We start from the raw sequence: 22,768 nt of genomic DNA, 5'->3' as shown, positions 1-22,768 counted from the left end.
GCCATCATTTAGTTTCCATTCTTGGCTTGAGGAAATTGTTCTTAATTCGGGGAGAGGGGAGTTCAAATTCAAATTCATCCTGTTTAAAAGCCAGTCTTTCTAAACATAATGCCTGCTTGCTCTTTAATGCTACTGGTGCTCTGAGTGACATGACAGGGCTGGGGTTAGGTGTCACTATAAATCAGCCCCAAATGATTGAGGAAGTGTGTCTGAATGTTATTACAGGCCTAAGACAGGAACAAAGGGGTCAGAACACCTGCCCCCAGGAAGCAGAAGGTGTGCTGTGTGCTGTTGACAGATCCCCCTGTGTGCCCCTTTCTTCTGCATGATCCTCCCTACCCACGTTTGAAGTGATCCATCTTTGGCAGAGGGCAGAACATCCTTGGCTCAGACCTGGGAAGCCAGTAAAAAGGCCGTAAAAATAACTTTCAACATCAAACTAAGGCCAGGCCCAGAAAACAGAGTCATCACTGGTTTTGTACTAAATCATCCGTCTTCTTTCTCCTTTTGTCAAAATCTTCACCAGCTGGGGAAAGAAAAGGAAACACAAGTAACATTTATTAATCACCTGCTATGTGCTTAATTATTACAGTATCAATGACAGCCATAAGGGCTTATTATTTCTCTTTTCTAAATGAACAGACAGTTCAGAGAGCTTAAACATGGCACACAGTCTATAAATGGTCCATCTGTGACCCAGGTCCAGAGATTATGCTGTCAGCTGGATGACAGTTTTGGAATTTTTTTTTTTTTTTTTTTTTGTGTGTGTGTGTGTCCCTGAAACTTTACCTTCAATATAGGCTTGACATTCCTGATATTGGTTACCTTGAGCTCTAGCACTTGTGAGATCTAATGTGAGCAAAGATAACACTGACTCATATGTATTCTTTTTCTTTTTCTTTTTTTTAGGGACAACCTGTGAAGAAGGAGGATATTTTTGTTGCAGTAAAAACATGCAAGCAATTTCATGGTGAAAGAAGTATGTTTTGGGTTATTCATTTTTATTGAACTTTTAAATCCAAACTGCCTTTGAAATAAAGTGCAAACCCGGTATAAACTCAAGAAAGGCGCAGGATGCTGAAATGATAGCAGTTACCTAATCAGCATTCTTCATCCTACCTCTACAATCACTGAGCTCAATTAGGAAGGAAAACTCTGTATTGAAACACGAGTGGCCAGTGCCCTTCTAAATACCGTTTAGAGCAACGTTTTAATTAGAATGGAAAAGCTCAGCTGTGGCAATCTTGGAGACAATGTGTGAACTTTGTATGTCCATTTTGTCCTATTGTGTCCATTCTCTGAACTGCATGAAGAATATCAGAGAGAGGGGATCTCAAATAACAGAACCAACAAGAATATCTTCTTTAAGGCTCTGCCTTTTTAAAAATACTTATTCCAAATGCACATGTTGGCACTTTTTAATAAAGGTATATATCCGCTCATGAGTAGATTTATTGGAGAAAAAGGAAACAGCTACTTTTGGAACAGGGGCCCTTAAGGAAATCCTGGCATGCAAATGAAGATTGTTTTGATTCTCTCTTGGTGTCATTACAGAATTGCGCTAGTTATGGTGCTAATGTTTTTTTTTTTTTTTTTTAAACCCGTCCTAAATATAAATAGACATAATTTCTCTCTTTTTACACCTCACTTCAAGCAGCACTTTTCTGATATTGAAAATTAGGCAGTCTTTTGCATTTTCTAATTTTAACACATATTTTAATTTTTTTTTTTCCCATGAAAAGGCTGTCGATTTCACCCAGGGTGTGATATTTATGTAGGAGAGGCTTCTAAACCAGCTGTCATGTTCATGGGATGCAGCAGTGGGGGAAATTCACTTACATATTTTCTGTGATAACATTATGCATACAAATTATATTTTAAAGGGTAAGATGTTTTCCAAACAAAGGAATATAATAACTTGGGATTATAGTATTGCTTAAGACATCAAGATAAATTAAAATCTTACAATCAGCAAATCTCTTAAAATATCTTAAAAACCTTCATATTTGCCAAAAACAGTCATGTCAAATTTCAGATCCTATTAAATCTGACTAAATATATGCATTCATTATGCAAGAAGTTCTAAAATAGTCATTCTTAAATATTAGTTCTTAATTCTAAAATATTCTTAAAATATTAACAGTGACTATAGCAATTAAAATAAGATTTTTGTTTATTATACTTCTAATCTAAATTTATTTTCTTTTAAAATGCTTTTTTCATAGTCCAGAAGGGCTCTTTGTGGGTTGTCTTGTGAATAAGTATCTTTACAAAAAGGTGATTGGGAAGTGAACTAGACTTTTTTGTTTTCTTTTGTAGTAAGCAGAAATAGTTGAATTGATGTCATTGATCTTGAGGCTGCTCTGGAATAGTGATTATTTTTGTAATAGAGATGTTAAGAATGCTGGTGTTGAGGGGTGGGGGCAGGGGTGGTATTCTCCTTCAAAACACATTTTTTTCAGGTTACAGTGAAGCAGTGAAATTAGGGACCCTCTCTGTTGTATTTTTCCTATTCTACAGAAATGGGGGAAAAGTTTGTTAATTTTTATTTAGTAATTTTGAGTAATTTCGTTTTCTGATTCCTTTGTTTATATAAAATTGAGATGATCTTTTCAGATATCTGGCATGCAAATGAAGGTTGTTTTGATTCTCTCTTGGTGTCATTACAGAATTGTGCTAGTTATGGTGCTAATGTTTTTTTTAAAACCTGTCCTAAATATAAATAGACATAATTTCTCTCTTTTTAACACCTCACTTCAAGCAGCACTTTTCTGATATTGAAAATTAGGCAGTCTTTTGCATTTTCTAATTTTAACATATATTTTAATTTTTTTCTCATGAAAAGACTGTCGATTAGGGACCCTCTCTGTTGTATTTTTATATTTGAATTTTTTAATATTATTTTATATATTTTATATTAAAATCCTCCTGAATTTTATATTTGAATTTTGAGTCCAAGACCTTTAAAAATCACAACATCTTAAAAACCTTTTAGAAATATTGGAAACAAACCTCCCAGATACATTTAGCTTTTTTTGTTTGTTTGTTTATTTGTACCAGGAATTGAACCCAGGGGCACTTAACCTCTGAGCTACATACCCAGCCTTTTTTTTTTTTCTTTTCTTTTTAATTTTGAGTCAGGGTCTTACTAAGTTGCTTAGGGCCTCAGTAAGTTGCTGAGGCTGGCTTTGAACTTGTGATCCTCCTGCTTCAACCTCCCCCAATTGCCAGGATTATAGGTATGCACCACCATGTCCCACTTAGGAGGCTTTTGTAGTTGGGTTTCTCTCACCAGACATCTGTCAACTTAGGTGCATGTATTTGAAAAGGTAGCTTAAGGTGCAGCATAAGGATCTTTGGTCTCCATTTTGCTCTATGGAAATAAAGCCTGCCTCACCAGTGGGTTAGCGTCTAAGTAACCACTCATTGGCCCGAAGAATGAACCATCCAGTCATCCTATCAGTGACAAGGCCAATGCTGAGGTAATGGCTTCAAACTGCTGAACCTGGTTTATGTCTTCGGTTGTGTTTTTTCTTATATATTTGATCTTCTAATTTCATGTGGACAATTCCTCAAGATGTGATAATTGTTGGGAATTATCATTGGATATTGTAGGGAAAGCTGAACATGGAATGATCTACAACTGGTCAAATCCTCAAAGCCCATTGCGTAGGGGGGACAGGACTCGGATTTCCTGGCTCCTGAATCCCTGTGTTCTTTCTACCAGAGCACAACTATGCTGTAATCTCCTTGGATGTAGGACAAGCTGACCTTGATAAGTTGTCTTTAATATTCATGTTGATGCCCTTCGGGGTTCAAGGTCAGTTTGGAGTTGGCAGGAAGCTAGGAAAGTTCAGACCTTTCATTTTCAGGGGCAAGGAATTGAAACCTGAGAGGTCTGCAGTACACCTAGGGCTGGGAATTTAGGCTGCCCTCTTCCAAACCCGTTACTGCTAATGTCAAGCCCAATACATGGTCTAGGATATTTTTAGCTTTTTCCTATTCTCTGTGCACTCTGGTAGAAATACTTGAAAGAACATCGGGCCAAATGGCACCAGAGGGGGAATAAAATAGAAAAGAAACTCTATTTATCTTTGAAAAATTGAGAGTGGGCCATACTGTGAGTGATGAGCACTCCCTTCTCTTTCATTAGTATTGGTTACCTCCCTGGATGAAGATGGGGAATGGACAAGCAAGGAAAAATACATGTTGGATTCTTTTTTTTTTTTTTTAGTACTCTCATGGACAAATTGATAATAAAAGGAAGTTCAAAGTTTTTTAAAAATGTTTTACACTTTGTTTTTGTTTTTTGCCTAACCATGAAACATCTATGTTATGGCAATTGTCCGGATTCTGATATAAATGAAATAGAATAATCTTAGAACACAGAAAAAAATGCATTTAATATTTTGGCTCCAGAAAGTAATATATGTTGACACTGTTGAAACCGCACTCTCTCAGAGAGGCAAACATTTAGCAGGATTTTAAAGAACTTTCAAAGTGTTACATATGCTGATGAATTGGGTATAGCGTGCAACATTATATGTAAGCAAGAAAAGATTTCTGGAGTTTTAATATGCAGCTGGATTACTTCCTGTGGGGTCTGTGTTTTTCACTGCATGGTAACATGAGCTGTCTGAGAACCTCAAGCACATTCCTGACACCTTCTGCTCTGGGGTGCATGAGTCTCACCTACCTCATGGTGAACACCAATTTTGCTCATCAACTGATGGATTGTGAGCCTCTCCCCTCCTGCAGTTTTGCCCTAATTAAAGAGGTTAAATTGCTATTTGCTCGGCCTTTAGTTCCCTATCACAGCTTCCTGAACTCTTAAAAATATATATACTTTATTCCTTTCAGATGTAAAGAAAATACAAAACCCATTTGCTATCTTTACTGCTGTGATCTTGTCTAAAAGAGGCCTGTTGGAACTAATTTATTAAGAGGAATGTTGGGTAGCTGGCGTTTTCTTTGATGAAAGAAGCTGCAGGTACCAGGCACAATATGCTTATGTGAAAGGTGAGGCTTGCACTGAAATGCAGCCAGATGGAAGGCCCCGCTGGGGTCAGAAGAGGGGATGAGATGAGCTTTTGAAGAGCGGCAGGAGAGTCAGGCGAAGGCTGGCTGTGTTCTTGCTCCAATGTTGAATAGCTGATGTTCCAAATTGCCTAAAAATGTTGTTTTCAACCAGCCAGGAGGGCGGCTTCCCAGTCTTAAGTACGCCTCAGTGTTAAAATGAGGAATTAGAGCACACTCCTGTGTGCCCCTCTCTCTCCTGAGAAGCACAGCCAGGGTTTCATTTGCGGTCACTGAATCGTACACAGGGACACAAGGTTCATTTACCAATCAAAAGTAGCAGATTCCTCTAAATCAAAATAGCCATTCACAGTTGATTAATTGAACATTTATAAAACATTCAAGGATCAAATTCATTTTCATTCATAATATGATACAGTTTTGCAAGTGCATTCTCCAGGGGTAGAAACATGTGTTTCTGTACTTCATAGCGAGACACATCTTCTGCTTGGAAGATTTATGCCATCTGTGCAGCTAGGATTTGTTTTTAATAGCAAAATTTTTACTTTGCCCCTATTCTAAGTTTTCCTGTGGCAAACTTTCTTGAAAGAGGCATTCTTTACTACTTTGTTATGTGGTAGAAAGTATGATTCTCTTTCTTGCAAGCAAGATATGTAGCTATCTTGAAGGGTTTTTTGTTTTTGTTTTTGTCTTTTAAAAATTTTTTTTAATTTAATATTTTTAGGAGTGCAGTGCCTTGGTACAATCTATAACATTTTGTAATAGTAGGATAAATTCATTTTAGAATTCAAACAGTTCTAATAAAATAGGCCAGTATTCTAAAAGTTTATTTAGAATCAAAGTTGGAAATAAAGCTGTAATTTGTTATTATAGAAGACTTAACTTAGTTTCAAATTCTTTATGGCTAGAAGGTATGATAAAAACACAGGAATTATATTGATGAGGGCAGAGACAGAACAAATTGTTTAATGATTTGGCATTATAGAATCTTACAACATTAGAATGTTTGGCCTGTTTTTAAATGATTGATAATGATGGTACCATCCTTGTATCATAGGATGTATTGTCATTATGCATAAAATCTTCCTTTTTTAACTAGTTTCTAAAAAACAGTCTTAGGCCTTTTATAGAGACACCTATAACTACAAAATTCAGACCTCCTTCAACTGTTTATTGAGCAACTACTATGTCCTAGGCACTGTATCAGGCATTGGGGAATAAGTCACAGACACACAGTAGCTCTTACCATTATGAAATTTCTATTTCAAACTAAAACCAAAAGTACACAGGAACACAAGTTTTCATTGTCAGGTAGTAATAGTAGAGCAGAAGTAGTTAGGTAGAGCAGAGAGCTAAGTCACACTTGATTTTTATTTCAATTTCATTTAAATCAACTAATTGAGAATAAATACCTGTGCTGTTTAATAAAGCTCTTAGAGTAAAAAAGATTGGAGGCTAAAGTCTGAGGAAATTGAAAGCAGAATTTGCATTGCCTGCTGGACATGCTGGGGTCTGAGGAAAGTTCTTGACCTTACCTCACAGCTTCTTCCAGGTTATGCAATAGGCATTTTACCCAAGAGAATGAAATTTTAGTGAAGACGAACTGCAGGGTGCCTTTCTCGGGTAAGCCCTCTTACTTATTATGTGCAAAGTAAACTGCGGCTTGGCTTGCCTGGGTTAAGATTTTTGTTGTGTTAAAATTTGGGAAGTAGAAGTGTGAGGTGTTTGAAATTTTTTATTTTTTTGTCCTCCAGCATCTTTCTCTATTATTTATGACATCTCTGACCATTTTGGCAGCGAAAAATCTTTATAACTATGTGCCTTTCTATAGTTGCAAAACAGTTACACTTTAATGTTTAAAAATATTTAGTGGATAATTTGGTGATTATTTTATAAATATTCAGAATTTATAATCATTTTTCTTTCATAAAAGTTGGTGGATAGTGGATTTTGAAAGAACACACTTTTATATTTTGTATATAAATGTTGTCTGAGCTGGGCTCTACATTTGCTGATTTCCATAACTAAACATTTAAATTTTACATTGCACTGAGAATTTTTGCATATAATGGGCTTTAATTTGGGTTGGGAAAAAGGAAAAGAGGTAAGATCTGATAAAATCTCAAAAAAGGAAGTGAAGCCGGTGTGTGCAAGCCACACCTGTAATCCCAGTGGTTTAGGAAGCTGAGACAGGAGGATCCCAACTTCAAAGGCAACCTCAGCAAAAAGCGAGGAGCTAAGCAACTCAGTGAGACCCTGTCTCTAAATAAAATACAAAAATAAAAAAGTGGGGGGCTAGGGATGTGGGATTTGGCTCAGTGGTCGAGTGCTCCTGAGTTCAATCCCTGTACCAAAAAAAAAAAAAAAAGCAAGTGAAGATTTGCTTCATTAGTTAAAGATCTTAAATTAACATGGTTAAAACAACAACAGAGCTGGATTTGTTGGCACATGCATGTAATCCCAGCAGCTCAGAAGCTGAGGCAGGAGGATTGCAAGTTTGAGGCCAGCCTCAGCAACTTAGTGAGACCCTATCTCAAAATAAAAAGAAAAAAAAGAAAAGGACCGGCGATGTGGCTCAGTGGTTAACTGTGCCTGGGTTCAATCCCCAGTACCAACAAAAACAAAAACAACAGCAGAAAACCCCTTCTCAAGGTTCAGAGATGCTCAGATAGTAATTAAAAAAAAAATTTTTTTTGGAAGAAAATAATTACTTAGATAGTCAGCCAGGTGAATGAATGTGAACTAGGGATCATTTTACACATAAGATATGCAGACCACTACTGTTGAGCATCTAAACCTAAAATACAAAAATCCAGGAAATTTTTCTATTGTTTGTGTTTATTGTGGTATAGAAAAATAATTTATTTGTTATCGACAAGAATTTTAAAGTCTTCAGTGACTCTCAATTTTATTTCTCTCACGTTTTTCAAAAGTGTGACACTAATATAAGTCATCACATACAGCTTCTCAGAGGCAAGGCCATGCTTTCTCTGGGGTTGAGGGATCCTGGTGGTGTCTTGTGTGGGAACATGCATGGCTTGACAGGGTCCTCCTGTGCTCCACTGTTAAGAGGGTTGAATTTGCATCTCAACCAGAACCACAATGACTATTCCAGTCCTTAAAAGCATTTCTGTTTCCTACCTGCCCACAACACATTTAAAAAATCCATTTGTAGGTAGAATAACCTATTGGGAAAAGAGAGACATTAGTTAAAATTCTCTGAAACACAAGAGTAGTATTAGACTAGAAAATTGGTCATTGTAGGGAAGTAAGTGCATTTATCACAGGAAATGAGAACTGCTTGGTTCTAGAGGACATTGAAAATGCTCTAAGAAGAGGGTTTTGGTTGTGTGCAGTTAGCAGTGAACAGTGCTGGGACTTCTCAGGGCCCTGGGACAGGGAGAGGCGGAGGTCACCTTTGTCCTTCGCAGGGGATCCTGCCGCCATTTTGAGTTTTTAAGCTTCCCGTTATACTGTGCCAGTGACTGTCACCTCTGTTTTTCTCAGTACCCATCATAAAGCTGACTTGGGAGGGACAGGCGAGCCTCATCGAGTACTACAGTGACTATGCGGAAAGTTCCATCCCTACTGTGGATTTGGGAATTCCCAACACAGAGAGAGGTGAGAGCTTTGTTCTTACTCTTCCCCTTAAATCAAATCCTCATTCTGAAATACAGCAAATAAGGATAAAGATAAAATATTTTTAAGTACTGAAATTTTTACTTCTTGTCAGTTTGTTTTTTCTTTTCTTTCTTTCTTTTTTTTTTTTTTTTTTTCTTATTCTAACAGCCAACATCTATACCCACAGATGCAGTCTGGTTCCTCAAATTAAAGACTCTGTAGTACAAACAAGGACATTGCAGTCTATTTTGGGTCTGTTTCATTGCTGTGATCCAGAGCTGAGCACTAGGTCTTTCATTCTGCCACAGTGCAGCCCGGACATATGGGACGTGCAAAGTTAACTTGTCATCTTCCCACAGACAGCCTCCATCTTTTTAAGCCGACGGTCCAGTTCACATCTCGTGTGCCTCTCTGAGTAGCTCCTGTCCCTATTCTGCACTGTTAGCTGTAGAGTAAGCTCTATGTTATTTTTTAGTATCTTGATTAGCAAAGCGTTGGAAATATACCTGCTTTTCTCTTCAGATGGCAGGTTTTCTAGTTAAAAAATTCTTATTTTTTTAAAAAAGGAAAGTAGACATTTGGCCACCTCATTATAAGATGCTTTTTGTCCATCTGACTGTTAATCTAGTGTTCCCCCCCGCTCCATATTATTTTAGTCCCCCACCTCCTTTTATGAATAAAACAAAAAAAAAAATGCAGCCTGTAATTGCTGTGAGATTGAAAACTTTCTTATTTGTCTGGACTGAAGATACTAATTTTCTACTGCAAATTATCTGTGTGACCTCATGTAATTCCCCTAAGCTCTCCCACTTTCCATTTTCATTTTCTCATGTGTGAAATGACTGGCTAGACTTCATGGCCTCTGAAGTTTTTCCTTGTTCTCTATGTCTGTGAAAATTTTTTGAGAATGCTACTTTCTAGGAAAATGTCCAATTTTTAAGATCCATGTTAACATCCAAGCTTGTAATTACTTATGAGAGTTTCAAACTAAAAACTTTAAAAAAATGAATTTACCTAGGTTAGAGAAAATAATGCATTTTAAGTTTTCTTCTTACCTTTCCTAGGTCATTGTGGAAAAACATTTGCCATTTTAGAAAGATTTCTGAATCACAATCGTGACAAAATACCATGGCTCCTCATTGTGGATGATGATACATTAATTAGGTAAGGAGTTGTTCTCATCCCAAGTGCTTTAAATTCTACATATATCCATATTTGAAAGCTGTGGTGCCTTTGGAGTGTTCCAAGCCACTACTTAATGAGAGGGCAGCAGGAACCTACAGACTCTTGGTTGAAGAGATGGGGCTGAGAGACTCAGGAGACAAAGTTGTTAGAGTTTTTAGGACAGAGCACCAGAGAGGAGAGAGCACTAAAGATGGTCTAAGGAAGCTTTCAGAGTATTAGAAAGGAGGGAGTTGTGGTGGATGCCCAAAGGGGCTGGGCTTGGGGCCTGTTGCCACCAGCCACACTGGAAAGTCCACGATTGGCCGAATATTGGGTAGAGTACACAGGAGAGTCTAGCTTCAATAGCAAGGACTAGTTAACCCTAGACCAAACACCACTCTAGTCCCACTTAGCAAATCTGAAAAAGAAAGAAGAGATGTAGGTATAAATCAGTCTGAAATAATCTTCTAGTCTTTCACCTTCTACAGATGAAAATTACATGGTCTGGTGTGCACAACCCCACTGGATTGGATTAACAGCAAATTAGGCATTGTGGAGGACAGTGGTGAAATTCAAAACAGTACAGAAGAAAATGGTGAACTTAGAAGCATTGCAGTAATAAGTATCCAAAATGAATGAAACACAAAAGTAAAATATAATTTTAGAAAATGAACAGAGCATCAGTGAGACAGTTTCAAATGCATTTGGAGTCCCCCAAGAAGAGGGAAACAACATACATTTAAGGAAATATTTCCCAAATTTGATGAAAATCATAAACCCACAAATCCAAGAAGCTCAGTGAACCCAAGCCCAAAAGCAGAGCAGTAGTGCCTCCAAGACTGCAAGAGGGATGTCCTCTTCAATAACATCTCAGATAGCAGTTATTGTACCCATAGCCATGTCACTTAGGTCCCCAGTCTTTAGCCACTCCACTGGAAATGTTGCCTTATGATCAATTTGAACCTTGTTACTGTTCCTTTCAAAACTCTGATATCATCCTTGGTAATAATGAACTCTCTAAATTATCCTAAGTCCTGAGACTAAATAATCTGCAGGATTCAGGGCCAACCCCTCTTCTCCATGAAAAACAACAGCATGGAGGTAGTATTTCTGTTTTCACAGAAACACGGAGCTTTGACTTGTGGAAGATCAACACGTATTTGGGGACATGAAAAAATGCCCTGAATGCAAAATTTTTAAAAAAGGACAAAACAGGAAAGAGAGGAAACTAGTATTTAATACATTCAAGAAAGAAATAGAAGGCAAATTCATATCAGCAATTATAGCTAAATTATAAAACAGTCCAAAGCAAACAAATTACAATGAAATTTTAATAAGAATTATTAGAATCCTAAGTGTTTGTCTTTTTGCGAGTTGTTTATTTCACTTAGTGTAATATCCTCAAAGCTCATCTGTGTTGGAGCACATTGTTCAGTTTTTTTCCTTTTTAAGGCTGAATGATATTTCATTGAATGGATGTACCATGTTCTGCTTCTCTATCCATCTGCTGATGGACACTCAGGTTACTTACACAGTTGAGCTTTTGTGAATAATGCTGCTATGAATTTGAGTGTGTAGGTGGCTCTTCAAGACCCTGGTCTCAATTCTTTGGGGTGTATAATGAGAAGTGGCATTCCTGGATCATAGGACAATTTAGTGTTGACTTCGGGGAAGCATGCTAATATGTTACACATTTAGAAATTAGTTAACCTAGATAGAAAAAAAAATCAACAAGGATGGGGCAAAAACGAAAACAAACTGGACCCAACTGTACTTCATGTGAAAATATAATCACGCTAAGAAAGAAAAAAAAAAAAACTAATGCAAGTAATTTTTGAAGATAGTATTTAAATATATACCTTCAGTCAAGAGTGAGAAGAAGGGAGGAACTACAAACAAATCCTGATTTTTTAGTATAGGTCTGATTTTGGAAGTGGTGTGGGCAAAGCAATTCTGAAATTATTTTAGGTACATTATAGACTTGAATAGATGTTGATATTTTGGGGAGCCAGTTTTCTGAGTATGGAAGAGAATATGAATAAAGAACAGAGGAGGTCAAGGGAAAGCTTTATGGGAGAGCCTGAAATTGAAAGAATTTATAATTTTTGTAAGAACTCACGATTTCTGAATTTTGTGTGTGTGTGTGTGTGTTCACATATATGTTTCCTGGCTTTTTCTTCTGCAACAGGCTAGAAGCAAAGATACTCCAGAGTATTGAGACACTATTGCCTAGAGTTAGTAGTACAGCTTTCCTCACTCAAAGGAATCAGGGCTTCTCGGAGAGATGGCGAATGCCAGGGCCAAGGCAAGGCAGGCACAAAATTCATTCCAGGACATCTTTTTATATTAGAAAGCCAGGAGGTGTTAGGAGAAAGAAGTTGGGGGCTGGGTGGCAAAAAGGATGAGGAAGAAAAGAACATGTCATGAGGGCACAGAAGGCAGCTTGAATGGGTTCCCTTGGCCAAATCTGGGACATGTACAGCATCAGTGTAATTGAAGACAGTAATGAATTATGAGCTATTAGAATTAAAAATCATGAGTCCATCCTTATAATAAATACATACACATGTACATAAATGGAGAGAAGGTGGGCTCTTGCTCGCAGGATGACAGTGAATTCTGGTCGATAAAGGTGCAGGGAGGGGTGGTGTTGGAAAAGTCATCACTTAGTAACCATCATAGTGAAGTTTGATTCAGGCAAGAATTGCTAATGCAAAACTAGAGCCCGTTTTGATGAGGACTGGGATATTTGTCTATGTTAAAGTTTCTACACAGAGATGCCTAGTAATGGCAGGGGAAATATAGATACTGTCCCGTGGGGCAACCAGACAGTGCCTTACTTGGATATCAAGTAAGTCTTACCAAGGATTGGCAGACGGACACATCTGTGCCACACACACACAGAGTCACTCATGTTATACCATGACTGGGCTGCGAAACATCCGACAAGCCCAACATGCAAATGGTTCTGTTTGAGGAAAGGTGAGGGGCTTGTAGCATTGAAAACTACCAATGTTTCAAAAGACAAAGCATAGCTATGGAGCTGGTTCTAGATTAAAGAAGATTAAAGTGAAATGATTAATACATACAATAAGGGATCCTGGACTTCATTCTGATGCTATACATGACATTACTGAGTTAATTGTAAAATTAGACTAGTGATTGGCTTAGTAGAAGCACTGTGTCAGTGGTTCAGTTTTGAGTCATTATAACTAAGGCTTCTGTCTATATTTCTGTACAAGTCCATATAGACACCCGCCTTCTTTTCAGCTAAAATGCATAGGAGTGGACCATCTGGGACATATAGCAGGTGGAAGTTTAACTCTTTCAATAACTCATTGTACCAATGTTAATTTTCCTGAAGTTGCTTGCTTTTACCATTCTTAGGAAATATGCATGGATGTATATTGGAGGAAAGGAGCATGATATATACAACTTGCTCTCTAATATTTCAGAAGAGGGAAATATGCATGTACATATAATCAACATGTATGTGTTGTGGGAGGGTATCACCTGCAGAATCCATAGAATGATAAAACCGATAAGGTAAATGTTAAGCACTGGTTAAGTCTGGGTAAGGGATATAGGAGTTCTTTGTCCCAGTCTTGTAACTTTTCTGTAATCTTGAAATTATTCCCAAGGAAAAAGTTCAAAAATAAATACCATAATAGGTCAGGGTGGAACATCCTCTTTATTTTAAAGATCAATATTTAACAGTTAAAATGTGTCTACGCTACTAAGAAGCATCAGTGTAACTCTGATCACACTTGCTGTCGAGCGTCTCCATGCTGTTTTTCTTCATTTCTGTGCCTCAAAATTGCCTGAAATGGGAACAGATTGTTAAATGAAGTTCTTTTCCTGGATCAGTAGCCAAATCTCCATAGATAGATCTATCTGCTTTATCCACATTTCCACTTTTTAGCGAATATGAAGTATGTGATAATTATCAGACTCCATTTGTGATCCTTCGGCTTTAAAGTAATATTGTGAATATGGAAATAGTGTTATAAAGAAAAGAAACCCAGAGATGTTAAATTCCCATTATTTTAACCTTACAATTGAAGAAATTGAAGGTTTCGGTTTAAATCGACAGTTTCACAATATGCAGGAAAAAGAGAAATATCACAAAGCTCTTTTTCTTTTTTTCAGGTCCAGAAGTAGACATAAATTTGCCCTAGAAAGCTCTGGGTTTTTGCAGAACCTTTTTACAAACAAAAGGCTACAATTTCCTTACAGATCTTTATGAGTATATTCTCCATCACTGAATAGTATCAGCATACTTATTTGCCTTTCTCTGTGGAGCTATTTATCAGATGACTTGAAGACTGATTTCAAATTAGGTGTTTAGCATGTTTAACATGTATATTGAATATAGCATAGTGTCCAGAGATGGTGTTCTCTGGTCACTCAGAAACTGCCAACATTTTCAGAAGCCTTGACCTTCAGACAGAATGTAAACCTAGTCTGCAGACTTATAGACCCTTTGAGCACCAGCACTTGCAGGAGATTTTTTTTTTTATATATACATTCAATATTTTCTTCACTTTCACCTTCAACTTTATCAGCTGGGGCATTTCTGAAGGATGCATAAGTATGGATGGAAAAGGGACCTCTTTTATAACTCTCCACTAGTTACTGGAGGGGGTCCAAGGAGATAGATACCAGCAAAGGGAGACCTCAACTCCAGATGATGGGGTCCTTGACAAATGACTCAGAAAGGAATTTTAAGATGTGTCAGATAGAGGCATAAACAGAGATTTACTGGGAAAGCAGGGAGTACATATTCAAAGAGAGTGGAGGCAGTCTGAAGAGTGAAAAGCAGCCTTTTGGGGTCTCTGGCTTTTCTCTTTAAAGGAAATTTTGTGCGATCCTTGGTTGTATCTTCTTCATTATTTGATCAATAGTTAGTGTGGGGAAAGTACCCAATATATAGGTTTCCTCTCTCCCCTTGCTCAATCTAGTCTAAAAATACATGGATGAGTGGGCTCATTAATAGTACACAGGGCAGTGTTCATAAGTGGGTGAATTTTTAGTAACTTTAAGGTCAGGAGTAAAGATTTATAAATTTCCCAGAAATTTGGGAGTGACAGGCCTGGAGAACAATTGGCTAGGGGAGTATTAAAATTACAGTATCCTTGTCTTCCTTTTGTCTCCTTTCTATCTTTTTATTCTACCTCATTATCACTACCCCATCCCCTTACAGAGAAGAGAAATTAGTCTTTAGAAAACTGGTGTGCTCAAGTTAATACTGCTTGTGGGAAAAGCTTTCACTGTTAGAGATTTAGAGGAACGCCTCATATCAACCCACCTCTTGGAGATTCATGATGCTCATGAATCACAGTCTGAGACACATGCCAAAGTTTGGCTCATTAGAAATTTTTGCAAAGTTATTGACCATGGAAACTTTTTTTTTAAGGATCAGTGATTAATATCTTAAAGAATGCTATGACCTGGTGATGTGGGACCTCAAAATCTCCAGAGGCAACAGTAGGAAGACTTTATAAGGCATCTCTAAGTGATGGAAGTCCTTAGAAGGGAAAACTTGCCTTTCTTCTCACCAACCTTTGCCACTGCATTAAAAATGATTTCTAGTTTTTATTTTTCTGGGAAATTTTTTTATTTCATCCTCACAGTAGCTATAGTTGCAGGTATTGTTCTGTCCAGCTCATGGATATTCTCACTGCCCTTTGTGAGCTGTTTAGACACATAACAAAGACTGATGGGGGCAAAGGGCATTTAAAGGGATGCACAGAGACCAAAAGTTCATGCCCTGGGGTGGTATTACTGAGTATTGGTGGGTGTGTGTCATACTCTGAGGATTTCCAGGAAAGCCTCACTGTCCCAATTCTTTCCTTACCTTCCAGCTACATGCTGGGCATAGCTGTCCCCGAACACATTTATACCTCACAGTTCTTTTTGGAACATTTAAGGATTTAAAAAACAGAAACAACCAAGTCCACCTGAAAAGGTGTAAGGATTAGTTCATACTCACCTGCAGGTAGGATGGGTGGAAGTGAGGTTTATAGCACACTGGCCACCTCACGCCACTGACCCGCCACCTACTCCCCGACATGAGGCAGCCGGGTCCTGGCAGAGGCTGCTTCAAACTGGGTAGTGAGCATCTGGTTTCTCAGTTTCTCTTTTACTTCCAGTAATGTACAGTGTTCATACTTTTATTTTTTTTTTTTTGGGGGGGGGGTCTTTAGTAATCCATTTATTCCATAAATCACTTGAATTTCATCCCAGCATTTTCCTTATATAGAGCTATGTAACAAAAAGAGGGAGATGTAAGAACTATGAAATATTTATTTTGAGACTACACATGAATTAAATAATTATTACTTATGTTCTCTTTGGCATCTCAGCATCTCCAGGCTCCGGCACTTGCTTAGCTGCTACGACTCCAGTAAACCCATAGTCCTGGGAGAGCGCTACGGATACGGCCTGGGCACTGATGGCTACAGCTATGTCACAGGAGGAGGAGGGTAAGTGTAAGCATGGCTTTTTACAAATACAGTCAACTCTCAGTGTCCGTGGGGGATTTGGGTCCAGGACCCCAGAACGGATATTCAAGTCCCTTATATAAGTTGAAGTATTTGCATATAATCTATGTACATCCTACTGTATACTTTAACCTCTGGATTGCTTGTAATACCTATTACTATGTAAATGCCATGGACGTAGTTCTTATATTGTGTTATTTAGAAAATAATGACAGGTAAAAATGTCTATGTCACCCTAAGAGGTTGGAGGGGTTCTCAGTTGGGAGACCTCAATTCAGCTCTGGTGGGTTCCTTATGCAGAAGAATTTCAGCACTTCAGTCAGAGACACAGAGATTTATTTAGAAAAGAAATGTATATTTAAGGGAGAATGCAGACTATCCAGAGCGAGAGATGCACTTTTGGGGCCCTGTCTCTTCTTAGAAGAAAACTTGGTAAGAGGTGATGTGTATGGGGATCATGTCAGTCTGGGGCTCAGAGACAGTTTATGATGGTCTGGCCATTTTCAGGATCTTAGGCTGCTGTGGTCTCCATTATCTGATCAGTTATAGGTTTCTTAATATATCATATCTCTTGGCTTAATTGGTTTATTGGTGGGTTAGTTAACAGTGCCCAAGGTAATTATCATGAGTGAGTGAATTTTCAGTGACTTCAAGATTTATAGATTTCCAAAAAATTTGGGAGTCACAGGCCTGGGAGAGAGGTAGGCTCAAGGAGTGACAGGCCTGGAAAGATATGAGGAATCTTAAATTAAAATTATATTTCCTTGTTCTTCCTTTATTTGTCCTGTCTACCTGTCTCATTTCCTTTATCCTACCTCATATTACATGTTCAGTACAGGTGCATTTAAAAAAAATATTTTGATTTATGATCAGTTGGATCCATGAATGTGGAGCCTGCAGGTAGAGAGGACTGAACTTCCCTTTCTACAAGGCAGAGGAGGGTCTGTGGAACTGGGATCTATACTGACATACGAGTCTCTTTAAATAGTAGTTGTTCCTCTAATAGGAAAGTGAATATTATATTTGTGAAACCTGAACATGAAAAGAACCCACAGTAAAGAAAATTTACCCCTTGAAGAGACAATATGAAAATATTTTTCAAAGTACTTGCTAGAAATGTCCCTATAATAACTAGTGCTTCTAGGCAGCCAGTTACTTTGGATTGTCTATTTTAAAAAAATTGCTTATAGATTTTAATTTTGAAAAATAAGCCATTATACTCTAAAATTATCCAATGCTTAATAAATCACATTTAGAAAAAAGAGTAGTATAGAAACTTAGGCAATTAAATAACATTTGTATAGGATTTATAGGTTTTAAATAACAGTAAAAAATCAATCTTTTTAAATGAAGCACCTGCCTCATCTCTTATGGGGAAAGACCTTAATTTGATTTATATGGGTAAATCAATTGAGCAGTTAGTTGTTTCTATTACTGCTATAGTCTTTGCTACTAGGGTATTTAGGGAGAATGTTAACTCGTCTTCCACTCTAGTCATTTAAATTCATTCAATTGATTTTTTTTTTAATGTTCACTATATACTGGGCAGCATTATATTCAGTGATTATATACCTCTGAAAGACTAGGACCTTTTATTTCTATTTTTTAATCCCTTAGATTAGAACATGTCTCTCTTACCATTTTTTTCTCTCACTTTAACAAAATACCTGAGACTGGGTAACTTATATTTATTTAGTTTAAGTTTTGGAAGTCCAAAACCATAGTGCTCGCACCTGCTCAGCACTGGCGAGGCCCTTCTGGATATGTCACAGCATGGCAGATAGCGCCATGGCAGGAGTATGTGCAAGAGGGAGAGATCACATATTTAGTCAGGAAACAGGAGATTAAAGGGTCAGGCTTGATCTTTTTATAATAATCCTCTCTTGTGGTAACTAACTACAGGGTCTCTTAAGAATAAAATTAGCCTCTTCTGGGGGCAGTGGCCCTAGTGACCGAATCACCTTCCACCAGGCCCCACCCCTTAAATATTTCACTCTGTCTCAACACTGAGACTCAGGGAACCAAGCTTTCAACATATGAATCTTTAGAGGATGCATTAAAGTCTTATCCATATCACAGCAGGTTTCTTCTGCAGGTTCTCAAGTGTCTTACTGCAGGTGTTCTGGTTAGATCTAGCCCATTCAGTGGTGAATGCAGAATGGTTATGGAGTGAGGTCTGCTGTGGTGATAACTGAGCCTGAGCAGGAGCACTGATCTTTAAGTAGTGTCCTGCACCTATCAGAAGGCACTAGCAACGGGAAATGGGGGCCCAGGGAAGTCAAGGAGGGTTGACCTTTTTGTTAAAAAAGGGTTTAAGCTGTTTTCAGCCACACAGTGATGTGTGTAGCTTTCTGGGTAAGGTATTAGGTCCAATTAAGGATGAGGCCATGACATCCATTGAGCAAGAACTTGTCACTTTTGGAAGGGTCCTGCTGTCTGTACATGGGTTTATATATTTTGTAGCTCAGTAATATTCATATACTCTTAACAAAGAATTGCCTTTTTGTGTGATTTCTGAGAGCACGTGGTTTCGTTGTCCTTCTTGCTTATTGGATTTAACTGTTATTTGTGGGACCAGCACTTGAGACCTTCTGAAACCTCACTTTATGTTACCTAACCAGTGTGGTCTTTTATGATGCCTGGGGGGTGGTGCTTATTCACTCCACTAGCCGAGTATGTGCCAAGCACTGGCCACACATAGATGAGAGCCCCACCGCACATCCCATGCAGGAGGCAGATACTTTGCATAATTGCCACTACTCCCTTTCTCTTGTCTGTGACAGGCTCTGATAGGCCACCAAGGTAGCCCTTTTAACCTTTTCTGTGTTCAGCCTCTACCTACCTGGCTGGTGGATATTTCCCGCCACCTCTTGTTTTCCTACCTTGTAACCTCTTCCCCTCATAAGGCATCTTCCTCATTCACTTTGGAACATCGCGGGCATTCTCTACTCTTGCTACCTGCATTTCCTCAGCTCCTTACTCACCCTTCTGCCTAATTCACCTTGTCAAGGTCTCATGGAACCACACAGTGGTCAAATCAAATGAATCGTTTCCAGTCTTCATCTGTATTTTCCCCTGAGCAGCCTTTGACAGATCTCACAGTTTACTTAAACACTTCTTTCTCTTGCTTTCCAGAGCACCATCCGGACCTTTTCCATTACTGTCTTTCTGGTCAGACCTTCTCAGTTCTTTTTGTCTGTCCATTTAAAGTCTGTCTTTCTCAGCCATCTTTTCTAATTTCCCTTCTCTTCTCTCTCTACATTCTTCCAGAGTGATTTTATCCGCCCCCATGTACCCAGATCCCTGTCTCCAGCCCAGGATTCTCTCCCACTCCTGATGCATACATCCGCCTACCAAAGGACACCTCCACTTGGTGATTCACAGGCACATCACCTCCCATGCTGAACTCATCTTTATGACATTAGCTCCTAACCTGGCCCCTTTCCATTGGCCCTCTCTCAGGGAAGGCATTGAGAAGTGCGATTTCCTACCCTAGAGACTGCAAGGCTGCTCTCTCCCCTTCTCTTTATCTTTCCCACTCTCTGGCCGTGGACTGAATTCCTGAGTCGTGTCAGTTTATCTCCTGAATCTCTCTCCCTTCAGTACTTCTCTCCACCTCCTCCACCATCATGGCTTCTACCCTCTCTGCTCGGGCTTCCTGCTCTCCCTCTTTCTTGTGTTCATCCATCCCACGTGGTTATGCACACTGTAGTTAGAGAGCCCATTCTAAAAAGCAGATCTCATCCTATCTCCCCTGCTCCCAAGCCATCAGCTGCTTCTCCTCACCTTATCTTCCCCCAAAGACACGAACCATTTTTTAATATCTGGCATCTAAGACAAGGAGATGACCAATCACATTTCACCAAGAGTCAAGCTGGTCTTGGATGAGGCCTCAGTTTTGACCACCTAGAGATCACCTAAGCCGCAGACTCCTGGGTGCTGCTGAGCCCTCTGCAGCCGGGCTAAAGGTTCCAGCAGGGCCTGTCTTCCACCTGCAGGCCCCGGTCACCCCTGAAAGCTACTTGGCCCCTGCTCATCTGGTGGAGATTCTGCTCTAGAAATTTGTTCATCAATTTCCTCGTTTCCAGCTCTCTTCAAAAATTCCATAAATGAGTCTGATTTTTACTTTATTTAAAATAGTTTCGATGTATGAACGCAGCGTGAAAATCTCTTGCATCCTTTTATATCCTGAGTGGACCTAGAACTTTCACCCTCACCTGTAGGACAAAACCTGACCAAGGCTCCCAAGGCCCCATCTGGTCTTGGCAGATGTATTGCCATCCTGGCTCTCAGCCTGAAGAATTCATGTGGAACTTATTGCTCTTTCTCAGGAACACTGTCTTCCCCTGCCCCCCTACCAAATATGGCATCTGTGGGTCTCTATAGTTCCAGCTTTCTGTCTGCCTAATTCCTTCTCATTCTTTTGGACTCAATCTAGCTGTTATTTATCTACTCCTAGAAGCCTGTAACCCAGCTTAGCCCCTGAAATCTGGGCTTGATGCCTTTCTAATGTACTTTCATAGCATATTATATAAACCGTTATCATTTAATTGTCTATTTACATTCCTATTTTCTACTTAAATTAAGAATTATTTGCAGGTAGCACCTGTGTCTTATTTCTCATTATATCTCCACTTCAGAGCAGAGGGGCTCGTTTTTGACAAGGTACGGTGAATAAATGGATAAACAAACCACGAAAACTGGGCATTTGGTTTTTACCTAAGCAACATGACGCATGGTGTATTTGGGTTTTTAAAGTACTTTTATACAGAAACATTCTTCATGAGATTGCTTCTTCTGCCAACCTTTGACAAAAGTTGCCTATACAATGTGATATAGTTCCTCCAGCACTACAGTAGGATTTACTGATGTTCTAGATGGAGAACCAATGTACTTTTTTTTTGCAATAGTAAGTCAGGATCAGTGGTTAGGAAAATCTGTTCATAGACAGTAACAGCATTTTTAAATAATGAAATATAGAGCAGAATAGAATAAAATGGTATCGGAGAGCATCCTATGTTGTAGGTTGTTGTCTTGTGAAATGTTTGTTTCACTTCTATTCTCTCTCTCTCTCATACACACACAACACACACACACACACACACACACAAATGGTTGCAGTGTGAATTTCTGGTTTTCTAATTATGTTACCATCAAGTATGTTCTTGACAATCACACCCTCGAGCGCTACCCCCTCTACCTCCCTTCCCCATCCCAGGCCCCGCATGGCAGGGCAGGTCAGAGGCGTGGACTTCAGTGAAGTGTGTGTGTGTTCTGTGTTTGGAAGGTACGACCTTTATAGTGTTTGAATGCAAGTGTCTCCTTTTTCCTTTCTTTGTTTGCTCTGTGGGAGTTTGGCTATTTGGAGAAAATGAGTCAAGTGGCTCTTTTCTTTTTTGAACATGTTTGTTTATATATATATATATATATATATATATAGAGAGAGAGAGAGAGAGAGAGAGAGAGAGAGAGTTTGGGCAGGAAGCTGTGCCTGGGGAGGTCATAACCTCTTGGAAAAATGACTTCACCCTTGGAAGAGGCCATAGGCAGTGTTACCCAGAGACATCCGTGACCTGCCCATCTGCTGGAGGCTGGAAGGCAGGTGTGGTCTTGATGCGTGTCATCTTCTGTGTGTGCTCTCCTATATCTACGGGCATGATGTTTTTGGGTGCGCCCTCGCCTCCCATTTCATTTTTTCTCATTTTTAAAATTCATGGATTATGTAGTAGAGGCAATGGAACCATTTACCTTGCAGCTTTTCTTGCCTTCCCCACCCCCTCCAGGGCTGGGGATTGAACCCAGGGCCTCCTGGTGTCAGGCAAGCACTCTATCACTGAGCCACATCCCCAGCCCTTAATCTTGTAGCTTTTTAACATCTTCTTAGTATTTAAAAGGTGGTAGATAGAGCAGACTGGTGTTCTTTTCTACCATCCTATGATTGGTAATTTCTCCTTTGGGGAGTCAAGTTGGCTTGGAAAGAACTCAGGAGCTTACTAATAATTCAATATTATTAAAGGCCCATGTGCACATAGCTGATGTGAATAATTAATGTGAAGCTGTTCCAAGTGAGTAGGCAAAAGCACAAACTAATAAGAAATTTCACGCTGACAGTTTATCTTCCTGTGAAGCTGGTTTTTCAGAGAGCAGACCAGAATCAAAGGCTGTCTTTTTCTTTCTCATCCTACCAGGAGCTGGCAAAATTAAAAAAGAAAGCATTGTTCACTGTGTTCTGTCAGCGCATCCCCCACACAGGCCATTTCCCTGGGGTGGGTAGGTTGAGGCCAACCTGGGGGACTTGGCACAGGTGTTTGACTCAGCCCCAAAGATATGTGACCTGGGAGGTGTTCACTGGTGGACAGTAGACTTTCCAAGAGAAAGGGCATTTCTGGTGGGTTTTCAAAGTTGCAGTTTACCTTTCTGTGTGATTGAATATTTCTTCTTTC

The 22,768-nt window shown here is 39.0% G+C and overlaps 1 protein-coding gene across 1 annotated transcript in view; it reads left to right on the top strand.

Moving 5' to 3' along the window:
- Positions 1-22,768, top strand: part of B3glct (beta 3-glucosyltransferase) — a 117,430-nt gene that overhangs the window by 77,782 nt on the left and 16,880 nt on the right. Inside the window, exons 10-13 of the mRNA XM_027928956.2 lie at positions 910-979; positions 8,545-8,658; positions 9,723-9,822; positions 16,188-16,307. Of these exons, the coding sequence (XP_027784757.2) occupies positions 910-979; positions 8,545-8,658; positions 9,723-9,822; positions 16,188-16,307 (404 nt within the window). The remainder of the gene's footprint in view (positions 1-909; positions 980-8,544; positions 8,659-9,722; positions 9,823-16,187; positions 16,308-22,768) is intronic.

Source organism: Marmota flaviventris, chromosome 4 (genome assembly GCF_047511675.1).
Source record: "Marmota flaviventris isolate mMarFla1 chromosome 4, mMarFla1.hap1, whole genome shotgun sequence".
In the NCBI taxonomy this organism is placed as follows: Eukaryota; Metazoa; Chordata; class Mammalia; order Rodentia; family Sciuridae; genus Marmota; species Marmota flaviventris.
The sequence above is the reverse complement of the archived record's forward strand: the minus strand, read 5'-3'. Positions and strand labels throughout refer to the sequence as shown.